The sequence below is a fragment of the Salminus brasiliensis genome, chromosome 12, assembly GCF_030463535.1.
Source record: "Salminus brasiliensis chromosome 12, fSalBra1.hap2, whole genome shotgun sequence".
Lineage (NCBI taxonomy): Eukaryota > Metazoa > Chordata > Actinopteri > Characiformes > Bryconidae > Salminus > Salminus brasiliensis.
The window spans coordinates 37,748,503-37,765,025 of NC_132889.1; the positions used below are offsets into that span (position 1 = coordinate 37,748,503).

At 43.3% G+C, this 16,523-nt stretch overlaps 3 protein-coding genes across 4 annotated transcripts in view; all 3 read left to right on the plus strand.

The window, feature by feature from the left end:
- rpl27 (ribosomal protein L27) overlaps positions 1 to 16,523 on the plus strand; it is a 404,812-nt gene that overhangs the window by 221,788 nt on the left and 166,501 nt on the right. The window lies entirely within an intron of this gene.
- On the plus strand, positions 2,400 to 8,034 carry LOC140574481 (von Willebrand factor C domain-containing protein 2-like). Its single transcript, XM_072694330.1, has 3 exons — positions 2,400 to 2,786; positions 4,015 to 4,144; positions 6,106 to 8,034. Exons 1-3 carry the CDS (start codon positions 2,400 to 2,402, stop codon positions 6,351 to 6,353), a joined length of 765 nt encoding a protein of 254 aa, XP_072550431.1. The 3' UTR covers positions 6,354 to 8,034.
- Positions 10,920 to 15,731, plus strand: rpl23 (ribosomal protein L23). The gene is made up of 5 exons (XM_072694092.1): positions 10,920 to 10,960; positions 12,377 to 12,460; positions 13,238 to 13,366; positions 14,867 to 14,980; positions 15,602 to 15,731. The coding sequence occupies exons 1-5, from the start codon at positions 10,948 to 10,950 to the stop codon at positions 15,682 to 15,684; spliced, it is 423 nt and encodes a 140-aa protein (XP_072550193.1). The 5' UTR covers positions 10,920 to 10,947; the 3' UTR covers positions 15,685 to 15,731.

The following is a 16,523-nucleotide window of genomic DNA, read 5'->3' on the forward strand; positions in this document are numbered from 1 at the left end:
GTTTCTCTGATGATTTTGAGTTTTGGGCGGTGAAAGAGGAAGTGCAGCTCTGTCTGTCAGATTTTTACAAACTTTTCTATTTATGTCTACCCTTAAAATCTATATATTTTATTATTATTATTTCATTTATTCATTAATTGCTCTTTGGATGTAACTGGGAATCAAGGTCTAAAATTCTAAAAGCAGAAGCAAGAGGCTTGTAAAATAGTCTTGTCATATGTTCCATATGTTGGACTTGTATTTTTAAACCCTCCGTCTTCAGTCCTTTCCACAGAACACTGATAGTTAAGCTGCTCTCGAACTGAGACTTTCATTAACTTTCTACAGCAGAGAATGAGCAGCATCTTTGTTAAGAGAGATATGGCTAAACCACCCTCTGTGGAGAGAGCTACAACTTGGCCATTTGATCGGACACTCAACTGGATACTGGAAGAGATTCTGGCATTGGACTGGATACGGTTAGAAATTCTGGCATTGGGCTGGATACTGTAGGAGATTCTGGCATTGGACTGGATACTGTAGGAGATTCTGGCATTGGACTGAATACTGTAAGAGATTCTGGCATTGGACTGGATACTGTAAGAGATTCTGGCATTGGACTGGATACTGTAGGAGATTCTGGCATTGGACTGAATACTGTAAGAGATTCTGGCATTGGACTGAATACTGTAGAAGATTCTGGCATTGGACTGGATACTGTAGGAGATTCTGGCATTGGACTGGATACTGTAGGAGATTCTGGCATTGGACTGGATACTGTAAGAGATTCTGGCATTGGACTGGATACTGTAGGAGATTCTGGCATTGGACTGAATACTGTAGGAGATTCTGGCATTGGACTGGATACTGTAAGAGATTCTGGCATTGGACTGGATACTGTTAGAGATTCTGACATTGGACTGGATACTGTTAGAGATTCTGACATTGGACTGGATACTGTGAGAAATTCTGACATTGGACTGGATACTGTGAGAAATTCTGATATTGGATTGGATACTGTTAGAGGTTCTGACATTGGACTGGATACTGTTAGAAATTCTAACATTGGACTGAATACTGTAGGAGATTCTGACATTGGACTGGATACTGTTAGAAATTCTAACATTGGACTGGATACTGTTAGAGATTCTGACATTGGATTGGATACTGTTAGAGGTTCTGACATTGGACTGGATACTTATAGAAATTCTAACATTGGACTGGATACTGTTAGAGATTCTGACATTGGACTGGATACTGTTAGAAATTCTAACATTGGACTGGATACTGTGAGAAATTCTGACATTGGACTGGATATTGTAAGAGATTGTGGCATTGGACTGGATACTGTTAGAAATTCTGACATTGGACTGGATACTGTTAGAGGTTCTGACATTGGATTTGATACAGTAAGAGATTCTGACATTGGACTGGATACTGTGAGAAATTCTGACATTGGACTGGATACTGTTAGAGATTCTGGCATTGGACTGGATACTGTTAGAGGTTCTGACATTGGACTGGATACTGTTAGAGATTCTGGCATTGGATTTGATACTGTTAGAAATTCTAACATTGGACTGGATACTGTTAGAGGTTCTGACATTGGACTGGATACTGTTAGAGATTCTGGCATTGGATTTGATACTGTTAGAGGTTCTGACATTGGACTGGATACTGTAAGAGATTCTGGCATTGGATTTGATACTGTTAGAGGTTCTGACATTGGACTGGATACTGTAAGAGATTCTGGCATTGGGCTGGATACTGACACTGGATTAGGTTCTGTTAGAGATTCTGATTCTGGATTAGGTTCTGTTAGAGATTCTGACATTGGGCTGGATATTGATTCTGGATTAGGTTCTGTTAGAGATTCTAAAACTGGATTAGGTTCTGTTAGAGATTCTGATACTGGATTAGGTTCTGTTAGAGATTCTGACACTGGATTAGGTTCTGTTAGAGATTCTGATACTGGATTAGGTTCTGTTAGAGATTCTGACACTGGATTAGGTTCTGTTTGAGATCCTGATACTGGATTAGGTTCTGTTAGAGATTCTGATACTGGATTAGGTTCTGTTAGAGATTCTGACACTGGATTAGGTTCTGTTAGAGATTCTGATACTGGATTAGGTTCTGTTAGAGATTCTGATACTGGATTAGGTTCTGTTTGAGATCCTGATACTAGACCAGAGCAGGAGCATTATTGACCACTGCCCTCCAAAAGCGTGTGGGTGTTTGGGTGAACATGTTCACAGGATCCCGAATGTCCACCGCACTCATCTGAAAATCCCTCTGCTCTTACACCACACACACAGGAATGATCCAAGCTGATTTTCCTACCATGTGCAGCCAGTGGCCCACGCACATGGTCACTGGGCGGAAGTCCAAGCGCCACCCATGCTTTGGGAAGAGGCAAAAGCATGCCATACCAAACCCAAGGCGTGCAGAAGCAGGGAGCTGCAGCCATGCACAGTCTGGCTCTGTGCATGTGGATCTTCACGCTCCACGCCGCCGCTGAATTCTCCTCCAGATCCGAGCTGGAGTACGAGTTCGGCGACTACAGGGGCAGATGGTGCATCGACGAGCAGGGCTTCGTGTATGCCATCGGAGAGGTGTACCAGCCCAGTTCTGCCGCCTGCCCCTGCACGTGCACCGAAAATGGACCCGTGTGCTTCCGGCCCAAGTGCCCGCGCATTCACCCCCGGTGCACTCGGGTCAGGTACCGGGCCTGCTGCCCCGTGTGTGAGGCCGTCAGCAAAGTGTGTGTGTACGGAGGCAGGACTTACAGACTGCTCGAGGAGTTTAAGGTAAGGGGGGAGATGGGATTGAGAAATATTCATATACACTTTTTGGACAAAAGTATTGGGACACCTGCTCATTCATTGTTTCTTCTGAAATCAAGGGTATTTAAAAGGATGTATCCTGCTAAACCGTCTCTAGATTTTGAAGAATCGATGAATGCTGGGGGGCTTCATACCCTCTTGCCCACGCCTGGCATTAGGCAGCACGGTGCCAATAGTTAATGTGTATCTGCTCCAGAGAGAGTCCTATTCTATTGGCAGTACTTCTCTACAGGGATTAGAAAGGCTGTGTAAGTGTGTGTGTGCTTGGTGTGTGTGCATTTGCACATCTGCATCAGCAATTTGTGTAACTTAAAGTGGCTGGATGCATTCATTAGAAGGGTTGTCCACAAGTATTTGGACATATAGTTTCTTTTATGGAGTATGTGGTATATTAGTATGTTGTATATGGCAACAGTGCATTTCCATAGAGTTCAGTATTTTATATGGCACATTCAAATATAGTATATACAGTCATATGCAAAAGTTTGGATACCCCGGTCAAGTGACATGTATAGTCAATAGAGACACACTTGCACACATTCTAATAATCAGTTACTGTTTTTTTTTTTACTGATTTAAACACACTGGATGAATAATAAATCATAAAATGTGGAAGTTATATGTTTTCCAATGTGTCAAATCCAGCAGATAATTATAAAAAATATATATTTAACTGTGTCGACTTATTTATACAAATGTATGTACAATTTTAATATAATTGGCATTTAAATAGATGTACTCTAATTTTGGAATATGTCTGTGCATTTAAAAACATCATATTTAATGTACATACATTTTTGTTTTTAATATGAATAATGTACCAATATATTGCTTTAATATGGCGATTACTAGAGGCCAAATATTGTTGTTTTTTAATTATCTGGATCCTGAATTTGACAGTTTTTAGACAAAATATGGTCCAAGCTACTGGTTCCCACCCACCTTACTCATGCAGAGACTCACTGCAGCCCAACAATCAGGGCACTCACACCCACTGTAATAGTAATGCATAGACTGTTATTACACTATTATTCTGCTGTTTTCAGCCCCACATGTGATTCCCTCAACTGCTCTTCCCTCAATCTTACACTTAGTCCCGTTCAGGTCCAGGTCCAGGTGTGTTGCGTAAGTCTTCACTCATGATCAGTGTAATGATTGTATCTGTGCTGACGGCCTCCTCTGTGATTATTAGTTGTCGCGGTGTGAGAAGTGTCGCTGTGAGGCTAATCGGGAGGTGTACTGCAGCATATCCGGATGCCCTGCTCTGCACTGCGTAGATCCCACATACGAGGCCAACCACTGCTGTCCCGTGTGTAAGAATGGTGAGGATCGGCCACACACACACACACACACACACACACACACACACACTGCAAACAAGCATGCCTTAGTAAGTGAAAGCATCTCAGGTCTAATCAGATGATCTAGTATTTCTAGCTGCAGCTGAGTTTGCATGAGGACCACAGTGTGCTCAGTTGTGGTACAGTCCTGCACAGTCCACTGATGCACCATCAGCCTCCCGAGTGGCGCAATGGAAAAACAGTGATGCAACGGAACTGGTCAATAGACTGCTTACTACCAACCTGTCCTCCAGAAATAGAAACTAGCCCACAGCCTGCTGGGATAGCAAGGGTACCAGGGGCCATGGGACGGTCCATGACAACAGAAGGCATGAGGAGAACAGATTGTGTGTGTGTGTGTGTGTGTGTGTGTTTACAGTAGGTGTACTTTGCTAATATTGAAGTAAGCTCTTCATATTAGAAACAAAAGACTCATATGAGGCAGAATTCTAATACCCATCAGCCATTACATTAAAACCACTGCCAGCCGAAGTAAAGATCATGATGATCTGGGTCCAGTGGCTCCTGTCAAGGGAAGGTGATGAAGGTGGTGAAGCAGGAAAAATGGACAAGAGTAGGAAGCTGAGAACCAAACTGTGATGTTCTAGATAAACGACTGGGTCAGAACATCTCCAGAACATCAGGCATCAGGTCTTGTGGGGTGTATTTCTGATATGCCGTGGTCAGCACCTACCTATCAAAAGTGTTCCAGGGAAGGACAACCGGTGAACTGGCGACAGGGTCACAGGCAGGCAAGGCTCGTGGAGACTCATGGAGGCCCCACCTCACAACTTACAGGACTTGAAGGATCTGCTGCTAACGTATCTAACGTCTTGTGGCCTCGACGGGGATACCATACCATACAAATACTTCATTACTTTACTACAGTAGAAATGTTGGTTATCTAAACTTTACTAAAGTAATTCTTTATTAATTCTTCTTCTTCTTCTATTTTCACCCAATTATCTGAACTTTCTCCTCCTTACATTTTAAAATCAGCCTTGTTCCTCCTATTTCATTTCCCTTTGTTTTCATTCCGGCTCGTCATCAATAAAAACCCTCTCCAGATAAATCTCTCCATCCGGAAAGTGTGAGTCTGATCCTGATTGGATGAGAAGTATAAACAGACTCCATTCTGACTCCCTATTGGTTTATAAGAGATCCATCACACCTGCACACGTCCCGTCCCTCTCCAGCGAGCTCACAGCAGACGTCTGTAGTCTAGTATGAAGACTGTGTCCGTAGCAGAGACTCAAGAGACCTGCAGTGAAACGTCCCGACTGAGCCCCACATTTACATTCCAATAAAGCTTATTGATCACACGCCTCTGAAGTCTGACTTTCTGCAGCTTTACTAAACTTCTAGACAACGACTCCTCATATTTTCCTCCATGAAGCTCATGTTGATGCTCAGTAGAGCACAGAGACGCTCCTTTAATAGAGCTGATATTACTGAAATGCTTCATTTTCAATGGGCAGATCTGCAGCTGAAACAGGAGCCTAGTGCAGACCAACATTTTTAACATCAACATTTTAATAGATCATTCTCCTCATTATGACTTTTAGAGAAATGGGGTTTTGGGGAGGGGAGGGGGGGGTAGTGCACTATAGACCCCTGTGGTCGGCCTAAGCTTTCAGCCTTTGTTTTCCTTCCATTACTTTTACTTTTCTACTTGAAGTCGTTCTGAAACCAGTACTTTTACACTTTTACTGGAGTGAAAAGCTTAAAGCTTCAGCTTCTATAGAAGTCTTTTAAACCCCAGTATCTCCACTCACTTCTACCAGAGTGATGAACGTCAATACTTTTGCCACCTTTGGTAAATGGTTCATTATCTGGTTAAATGGTTAAATTGGTGGAAGAAAACTCAATATCGCGATTCTTTGATATATTGTTATTTTCATACACCCCCAGATAAACCAGATGTTCTGTTGATTCCCTCAAAGGTCCAAACTGCTTCGCTGGAAACCGTATCATCCCGGCCGGAGAGCGAGTGGAGATCGATAAGCGGACGGTGTGCTACTGCACTTACCGTGACGGCACATGGCAGACTCAGCCTCACGCCACCTGCGAACCGCGCCAGCAGCCAGACGAGGAGGATATGTCCAAGCAGATGGAGGAGCGTGAGAGAGAGCAAGAGAGGGAGAGAGAGAAAGAGAGGGAGCTGTTGCCAAGGCTGGACGTCATCCCATAAGGGCAGGGGTTCTCTGGACAGGCCAAGAGAGAAGCAGGAGGTCCGGCAGGTGCCCGTGGCCAGGGTAAACACAACCTGCGCTGGGCCTGACTGCCAGCACTGACCTCTTCCACCTCCCTCAGAGCTGAGACACCTGCTGAAGCCGTGCACTATGTCCGAAAATATCCAGACACTTGCTCGTCCAACACGTCCTCCACAGTCGAGGGTATTAGAGGCCTCCTGCACTTGTTATTTTGCAAACGTGCTTGTTAAATGGTTAATCCCTCTTGGATGACTAATGATGAGTGTGTAGAGTGGTATCTAGGTCAAACCTGCGGGAGCAGCACCGCTTTCATCGTATTGTACATTTGTACATTAGATACCCAGACTCTGCCAGTGTGATCTTCTAGAAATGGCTGGAAGTGCTCTACAGAAGGGATCTTCCCAACTGTTCTAGCTTGTAGCCAAGCTTGTACAGCTCTAGGTACCAATCAAGCCTTGACCACTTGACCACAAGGTCCATCTTTGGCTTTGCAGCAATCTCAGCAGCTACGCTCTTATAAAACAGGGTTTCTCAAGCAGGGCCACCCCAAGCCATTAAGGGACCCTAAGCAGATTTTCATTTGGGGCACCTCCCATACCACCACCTCAGCACCAGACGCTTCATGATTTCAAAGGGAAAGAGATATTGCGCAATACACTGAAGCACCCGGGCTTTTATTGTCCACCCAGTCGGCGCATATCTGCAATTTGCCCAACAGTGGCAGCAGCAGCCGACAGCAGAAACTGATTAACCTAGTAATAATGAGCCGACTATGATAATATATTCATATAAAAATTGATTTCACCTGTGTAATATAATTTTGTTTTATTATTCAATGTAATTATAAAAATATGTATTTTTATCATGATATCTTGGTGCTCTTGGGGGCCCCCTGGTGGTGTTGGGGTGTCTGCGAAATGCTCTAAATGTAAATATAGCACCAAACAGTAGTGAAGAGCCCTGTCTCAGGGTTATATAGAACTAACATTTGTTGTTGTTTATCGTGATAAACAATAAAGACCCTTAAGGTCGTGCATCGCTCTGTAGCCGGCTTCATGTCCAAACAGAGAACTCTGGATCTAAGCAAAATCACTGCGTTTGCACCGTGTGGTAAACAAAACCATGGCGTACTCAGGCTGCAGCATAAGACTAAGCCTAAGCCTCCTAACTACCACACTGCTTGGTGGGTCTGGGATTTTGGTGAAGTTGCTCATCTTACCTCCAGCATTGCTGCAATATTCATATTCAGCAAGGGTTGGTTTGTTCCGGCATGACCAAAGCGACCAGATGCTACACAACCAAGTACCAAGCCTCCTCCTGGAGGTTTCACCAGCACCCCAAACCTGACACAGCCCTGTGCAGCTAACTTCTGAGGACGTCTGGAAACGGTGAAACCTCCAGAAGGAGGCTTGGTGACCTTTGCTCTAGAGAAGATATCTGCTCTGGAACAGCTGCTGCTGGAGGTTAATATAGTGAATCAGGGTTTAGGTGAAATCCATAAAAGGAAGCTTGGTGACCTCTGCTCTAGAGAAGCTCCAGCCCAATCTTCCCATGAAACCTTTACATGGACATGGATCTCTTACCTGGAACTCTCATTCAGCTAAAAAAAGGATTTCTGAAGGCAATCGTTAGATGGACCAGGTGTGGTGGATTAGGGTTCTAGATGAAACCTCCAGGAGGAGGCTTGGTGACCTTGGCGCTAGAGAAGTCAACTAGACTAGAGAAGCTCCAGCCTCCTCTTTTTTTTTCAAACCCAAAGCTGACAGAACCTCGTTCAGCTAAGTAAGGACTTCTGGAGCCCCCATGCTTTCAGAAGGGTCCGGTGTGGAGGTTGAGGGTTCCAGGTGAAACCTTTCAGAGGAGGCCGAAACTTCTCTCGTCACCAGGTCTCCTCCTGGAGGTTTCACCTAGAAGCCAAAGCTGACGTACTCTCATTCAGCTCATCAAGAACTTCTGGAGGCAATCATTAGATGGACCAGGTGTGGTGGATTGGGCATTGGAGCTAGGAACGTAGACCAGGACCAATGCTTTTCTACGGGAGTGTCTGGATACTTTTGGACACATAGTGTACCACATGTGTAAGTGACTGCACTCTGGGATATGTAGTATTACAGACAAATGCATTGTATTCCATCCTACTTCTGGAGATGCCTCATCAGGTGTCTCTGCAGATGTTCCAAGCATATTTAAAGCATGTGGTTCTTAGGAATGGAACCTAGAACCAAGCATATTAGAGCATATATTGTGTTGCTTACAGAGTTATCCTCTCTTTTCATATGTTCTAGATTATAATATGGAAAATACAAGGTTTTAGGGGAAATCTCCAGAAGGAGGCTTGGTGACCTTTGCTCTAGAGAAGCTCCAAGAAGCCTCTTCCCAGGAGGTTTACCAGGACCTCAACACTGACGGACCCTCATTCTTCCAATTTTATGATCTACAGTATGGTGGTCAGAAGTCAGAAGAAGGGTCCAGACTCTCCAAGAGCAACAAAATATCATGATAAAAAACACATTTTATAAATAACATTGAATAATATGGATAGGAATAAGGAGTTTTTATATTAATACCAATACTAGGTTAATCAATTTTGGCAAATGCAGGTGGTGGATAAAGGCCCGGATGCTTCAGCCTATTGCGCAATATCTCTCACCCTATGAAATGATGAAGCATCTGTTGCTGAGGTGGTGGTAGGGCCCCGTAAAAGGCTTGGGTCAACCCTGGGGTTATTAATCACAAGTTGTGGGTTCAATACCCAGGTCCACTAAGCAGAGGTCACTGCTGGGTCACTGAGCACAGCACTGGCTTTGTAAGCTGGGATCTGCAAAGAGAAGAACTGTACTGTACTGTAAAAATGTATAATGAGAAAACTTACAGGTACTTAAGTTAGCTATAGAAGCCTATACATACCCTACTGAAGCATTAGACCAAGCTCGTTGTGAGGTCTGGTGGGTCCTAAAAGGGCTAGTCCTTTACAGACAGGAACAGAGCACTTGTACAGCAACTAACTCAGGTTTGAGAAATCCTCTGGTGTTTTTTCTCAGTGGTCATTTTTCTGTACTCTCTGGATTTAGCTGTTTAGGAGTTACTGAATGTAGAGTGTGCACTGACATGCATGCAGAACTGCATTTTGTAAATACCACCGCATTCCTTCAATAAAGGTGAAGAATGAAGTTCATATGAGCTTGTTTTAATAATAAATGCATATTATATGCAAATTATTGCATGCATATACATATATCATCTGCACCTATCACTTTCTTTCTGAAGGCCTCAGAGAGCTTTTTCAAACCCAAAAGTTTGGGAACGTAGCCCAGTGGACCAATGCTTTTCTATGGGAGCACCTGGAATCAACTGAAAGTACTAATTAGAAGGAGTGTCTGGATACTTTTGGACACATAGTGTATCACATGTACTTGCACTAGTGTGTAACTGACTGTGTATCTGGGAGATCTGAGAGTAGTATGAAAGACAAATGCACTGTATCCCATCCTACTTCTGGAGATGCCATGCTCTGCTACACCTGAATCTCATCAGAAGTTCTAAGCAGAACAGCCTTCCTTCAGTAAAGGTGAAGAATGAAGTTCATATGAGCTGGTTTTAATAATAAATGTAAATAATTTCAAAATAAATCAAATAAAACTAATTCAGACCTCTGGAACGATGTGCTTTGAACCGATTCCTCCTCTGCAGACCCTCCACCCTTCTTCCTGAAGGCCTCAGAGAGCTCTCTGGATCTGGCCATGATGGTGATCAGCTTCACCCCTCACTTCAACCATCAATCCAGATCAGACCAGACTAAACGTCTGAGGTTTAAATCAGACTCCAGACTCCTCCAGAATAATCCTCTCCAACCATGATCTGATCATCTGCAGCTGATCTTCTGCTCCTGAGTCTGATTCTACACATCTGAAGGAGTAATACATGTGGGGGGACTTTTTACATTTCTATTGATTCCACTTTATAAACGATGATTAAAGACGTTTCTTCAGGTGTGTGAGTTTAGTCAGATCACCTTCATCTCTCAGGGCTGATCAGTTGAAGATCAAACGTCCAGATGTTTAAATCTGATCAAAAACACACACCCTTTGTCTTTTTGAACAAGTTTAAACAGCTGGACGTTTGATCTTCATGTTTTGATTTTCAGACTCTATTTTTTTCACACAATTTTATGTTTATTAAACTATTTAAAGTTTATATTACTATGTATATATCTGTATTATATTTGTTTAATTAATTATTTAAATCAAACTCATTTAACTAATGGAGTTACCTGAAATGCTAACAAGTATAAAAGTCTTACGTTGATTAAATATCACCTCACTTTACAGATCGAAAATATTCAAGCCAGTATTAATGTACTGCGTTTATGCAAATTATGCAAATGAACGATTTCTTTAACTATCAATGCCAACGATTAGCGCTGTTGACGATTCGGGGTTTGAGCATGCGCAGTGGGACACGCTGCGGTTCGCTCCTCCACCTGCAGGGGCCGCCACTGCGCTGAAAGCTGAGTGCGCGAGCGTCATTTCCTAGCGCTCCCTTCCCCTCCTTCCTTTCTCTTTCCCAGCCGCGATGTCTAAGAGAGGTGAGCGAACCCGACTCCGAATCTGCTTAAATCCTGAGAATCTCGCACTTTTACACACACCTAGTCCGCTTTTATTGATACATAAAGTCCATATCTATTCGATTGGGCCAGTATTGAGCCGTTTGTCGTTTTAATCTTTTTGATAAACCTTGATTTGTGTTGGCGCTAATGGAGGAGCGGAGCGGTTCAGGTTGTTTTGGATAAATACGCGCTCTGAGCGTCTCCTGAGTGATTCATTCAGACTACTTCTGCTTATAAGTGACATATAAGCATTAATAAGGCGTTATATGTGTGTTTAAACGGTTAAGTTTGAAGCAATGGAGGGTCTGCTGCAGAGCTGGGTAGGTAGCTGGCTGGCTGGGCTAGGAGCTGGCTGGGCTAGGAGCTGGCTGAGCAGCGCTGTGGCTCTCTGGACCTCATTACTGCAAGAAGTAGAGAAACATTGGTTAAATGTGAGATCAGAACATGTCAGAGTGCTAATTAGACAGCTTTAGTGTGAAATTGTGGTTCCATTACTGAAGTTTACCAACTTGGGACTTGAATAGACCCTGATGTCACCATTAATTTAGAAATATTAACAAATCCAGCCAATTTATTACACTTTTCTGACTAGGTGTGAACCTACACGTCTTTCACGTGTGTCTTCTATGCAGTACTGGTGGTAAAATGCAGGCAAATCTGATAACAGATGTCTAGGAACTATTTAACTGCACTACGCCTGTAATGTATCCCTCCACCTTTTAATGTGGCTTATAAAGCTACTGCTATCTAGACCCCTCAGAAAAGTCTGGTACGCCATGGTAAACGGTGTCTCAGGGCATCAGGCAGCCCTGGTTTTGCCTCAGCACCCCACATGTGCATGCAAGTGCATGTCAGGTCTGTAGAGGTCTGCCTGTAGATCATCTAGTCTTCCAGACCCCTCAACTCCTTCTGAAAAGCACTTGCTCCGTCTGCTCAGTGGCTGAGCGAGTTGTCGTGGAAGGAAATAGTGAATCCCATTGCTCTTGGGTGAGATGGCAGCTGTAATGTCCGTACTGTTCAATCTCAATCCGTGATGGAACACCTTAAAATGAAAGGCATGACCGAGAGAGAGGGAGGCTTAGGAGGCATCAAACCCCATCAGATCACCACAACACACTATTCTGAGTCGGTAAGATTTTAGACTCTAAAACAGGGCATTTCGCACCAAAGCTGACGAGCAGGAACCTTCCCTAATGCATTTCTATCTAGTCAAGTCTAGACTATCTACACTCCTTTTAATCAGAAGCCTACCTGCCTTCCTTCCTTCCTTACTGGTGCAATTTGATATGCAGTTGCTGGCTGGGAGCTGAGTGCATCCCATCAGTGATTTCTGATCATCATTGCCTTAACGAACCTATACATAATTCCCTAAATATGATTGCTGCTGTCTTTCAGGACGTGGTGGTGCATCTGGAGCCAAGTTCCGCATCTCACTGGGTCTCCCAGTGGGAGCGGTCATCAACTGTGCTGACAACACAGGTATGGTGACCTGTCACTGACCACTTGATTGAATGTTTTTGCACACCGTGCTTAGATTTGTGCACGTATGCAATCTTATTAAGAAGAACTGAGCATCTCATAGTTGGTGAGACTTTAAAATTCGGGAGCTCTGTGCTTTGCTAGGACTTCTTATGTGATGGGTTTATATGGTCGTGGTCAATATACTTACCTATATACTGTTTTTTTTGACTGACTAAGTCGGGCAGTAGTTTTTATTTAATGCATGTTGTATTCAAATGATCAGGTTGTATTACCTTGCATTGATCACCTTGTTTAAATGTATTGCAAGTTGGTAGGAAGGGCAGTTAATTTATATTCGGACCAATAGAAATGCCCCAAAATGGAGCAAAGAATAAAGCTTTTTTAAATTGACCAATTTGAGGTTAAGGAGTTTTTGCTTTTCCTGTAAAGCTGCCTTTTTGGAAATAGGAGTGTTTCTGTGACCACATGTATAAAACCGGGAGCTGTGCTGCCTAACAATGCCGTTCTCCCCTCAACTCCTTCTGAAAAGCACTTGCTTCGTCTGCTCAGTGGCTGAGTGAGTTGTCGTGGAAGGAAATAGTGAATCCCATTGCTCTTGGGTGAGATGGCAGCTGTAATGTCCGTACTGTTCAATCTCAATCCGTGATGGAACAAAATGATCATAAAGCCTGAACTCTTGCATTAATGTCCGTCTCGTTCTGCTGTACGAGGACACGTGTGCTGCCATGATGGTTGGTTGTATGTTTAATCACTGAATGATGATCTGTTTGATAGGTGCCAAGAACCTGTACATCATCTCCGTCAAAGGTATCAAGGGTCGTCTGAACAGGCTCCCTGCTGCAGGTGTTGGTGACATGGTTATGGCCACAGTGAAGAAAGGCAAACCAGAGCTCAGGAAAAAGGGTGAGTGGAGAGTTCGCTCAGGTTCAGAACCTGGGATTTTCATGAAGGTGGTGTAAAAGGAGCAGCATGGGACTCCAACAGTAGTGTTGGGTTTTGCTGTGAAATGCCGGATCTTGCTTTGGGACTCTGGTACACTGGAGTTCCTTAAAGGACTGCTTACTTTTCCATTTGTTTTAAAACGTCCATTAAAAGCCACTGAATTTGTCTGAGCACAAATTGCATTTACATTTACATTTATGGCATTTAGCTGACGCTCTTATCCAGAGCAACTTACAAGGTAACTCGTATTACACAGGTGGGCCAATGTACTGTTAGGAGTCTTGCCCAGGGACTCTTATTGGTGTAGCACAGCATACGATCACCCAGACTGGGAATCGAACCCTGCACTTGCACACCCTGCAACCCCGCTAGGTCTTCATTTTGCTGCACGAATGCTTTAATGTATCCCTCTACTTTTTAATGTGACTTATAAAACTATTACATATATCCTAATTCCTCATAAAACTATGATCAACAGTGTCTCGGGGTATCAGGCAGCCTCAGATTTACCTTAGCACCCCACTTGTGCATGTAAGACACCTTGTAGTCCTCTCAACTCCTTCTGAAAAGCACTTGCTTCGTCTGCTCAGTGGCTGAGCGAGTTGTCGTGGAAGGAAATAGTGAATCCCATTGCTCTTGGGTGAGATGGCAGCTGTAATGTCCGTACTGTTCAATCTCAATCCGTGATGGAACACCTTAAAATGAAAGGCATGACTGAGAGCATGTCTGTTCATAACCGTTTGGTAATAACCTTCTGAGAGGGGGGTTACACACTATTCTGAGTCTGTACAGTTCTCTAAAACAGGGCATTTCGCACCAAAGCTGAGAAGCTTTTACAAGTAGTTTATGTGGAGTCTTTTAAAAAGCAGGATATTTTTTAACACTAAACCCTCTAGTTATTAATTTTTACTCATTATAATAACAGAAGTGCTGCTGTTCAATACATGGTTGTCCAAACTGTTATTTACCGCTCATCTTATTTGGGCTGTTTAACCCCAAGGGGGTATTTCACGAAGCAAGATTTAATCACATAACCTAAGCCCTGAGTCGAGCCTGTGCAGTAAGAGCCAGGCTGATGAACATTTCTGGTGGACGGTCCTCACCCTCAGACTCCAGGTCAGCAGATCCTTTGGGAGTCATTTTTTCAAAGGAGGATTTCTGCTGGCCACAACTTCATCCCAAAGTTCAGGAGTGGCTGCTGGGGTTATCCCTCAGCTTGTGTCTAGTGTGATGAGCTTGACTTTGGGCTTATTCTCATTAATGCCTCTGAAAATACAAATGTGAGACTGGAATATGGCTATATGTAACAGCAGTTTCCTGCTAAATCTGGCTAAAATCAGAGGCTGGTGTGAAGATCTAGGAGTTCATTTTGTATTTTCTGTACAAAATGAGCAAATTAGACTTGGATTAGATATTTGCACCTCAGGATTTAACATGCATGTGTGTTGTGCTGTATTGCAGTGCATCCTGCGGTGGTGATTCGACAGCGGAAGTCGTACCGGCGAAAAGATGGTGTGTTCTTATACTTTGAAGACAATGCTGGGGTCATAGTGAATAACAAGGGGGAAATGAAAGGTGAGTTGAATGTATGGAGTCTCCTACTTGAAGCATTTCGAAGCACTACTCATGTACTGGTCGTTTGATGGCCCACATTGCTGGGTTTGGCTAGAAAGGCCCTGTTTTTATGCAGCTGAGCAGCAGTCAATGTTTTATAGAAGACTGTATTGCCTAGAAATATTGAGTGCTCCTCATAACTCCTTCTGAAAAGCACTTGCTTCGTCTGCTCAGTGGCTGAGCGAGTTGTCGTGGAAGGAAATAGTGAATCCCATTGCTCTTGGGTGAGATGGCAGCTGTAATGTCCGTACTGTTCAATCTCAATCCGTGATGGAACACCTTTATTTAATTAAAGAAAAGCTTATTGAGGGAAATGGGTCTGAAACCAACACTGACGGGTCTAAAAATTAATGCCAAACTAATCCAAATCTGTCCGCTACATCTTTTATTGACCAGTTGGTTATTCAGCTTTAAAGCCCCTTAAAAATAGAAGCCAGTGGTCAGGTGCTGTATCCCTTTAAAGCCTACAGTCCTCTCTGTGAACCTTCTACACATTAATCAGACCTGAACGTTGATGTAAATTCCTGTTTAAGCTCAGTTTGTTGCTCAGTTGTTCACCTTTGTTCATTTTCTCTTTCCCAGGCTCGGCCATCACGGGACCCGTAGCCAAGGAATGTGCAGATCTGTGGCCCAGGATTGCTTCAAATGCTGGGAGCATTGCCTAAGTTCCAACTTGGCTCCATATTTTCAATAAAATATTGATAAAAATTGATCAAGTCCACCAACTTGTCTTTGTGTTAAATTTATCGGCGATGCCTCCTTCACTGGGATTCAATTGGTTTGCAATTGGTGTCTTTCAGTTTCTCAAAAAGCTGCTGAATCTCATCACCATTTTAAAGCATTCAGAGTTAAAAGCAGTGCCGTACGATGCTGATACTGCAGAAAACGAGTGACCGTGTATGGATAATGTACGTTTCCAAACTTGCTGCACTTTATTTTCACATGTTTTAGCATTGGTTTAAATGTAGAAATGTAATTTACAGTAAAGCCTTTACATTAGGAAACGTGGTGCTCATCTAGTTGAAGAATGTGGGGCAAACCAGCTGCCCCAATTTCTAGTGTACTGCAAACTGGGTAGCCTGTAGTTGGCTGTAGAGACTGCTGAGAAAGCAGTTTTCAAAGATGTTGCATTTGTGAAAGTCTTTTACACGTGTTTCAGTGCTTTAGATGCCCACGATAAATGTGTTGCGCATATATATGGGTTCCTTCATTTCTCAACATTTGTGAAAGTCACTGATCTAAGGTGCATTTCTTAAGTCCGTCTGACCCTGCAGTCATATCTCCCCAGTACTGTGAGTGAATACAGGGCAGGTTCTGCATCTATAATCCGAGCTGGAAGCTTCCACTGCTTTAATGGTCTGGGTTTTGGGATTGAGGCATGGGGTCATGGAAGCTATTTAAATTAGTCTGAATCTGAAGGCCTGTTTGTGGCAGCTCCTATTCCTGTTTAACTTAATGTAATAATTACCTTCTATTTTTGTTAACCCTTGTGTCATGGGTTTAG

Bases quoted from the DNA above. Each gene is read 5' to 3' on its own strand.
- LOC140574481 (XM_072694330.1), top strand. From the start codon at position 2,400: ATGCCATACCAAACCCAAGGCGTGCAGAAGCAGGGAGCTGCAGCCATG. The intron at 2,787-4,014 runs GTAAGGGGGGAG...TGTGATTATTAG, and splicing joins GACTGCTCGAGGAGTTTAAG to TTGTCGCGGTGTGAGAAGTG. The intron at 4,145-6,105 runs GTGAGGATCGGC...ATTCCCTCAAAG, and splicing joins CTGTCCCGTGTGTAAGAATG to GTCCAAACTGCTTCGCTGGA.
- rpl23 (XM_072694092.1), top strand. The intron at 12,461-13,237 runs GTATGGTGACCT...TCTGTTTGATAG, and splicing joins CAACTGTGCTGACAACACAG to GTGCCAAGAACCTGTACATC. The intron at 14,981-15,601 runs GTGAGTTGAATG...TCTCTTTCCCAG, and splicing joins TAACAAGGGGGAAATGAAAG to GCTCGGCCATCACGGGACCC.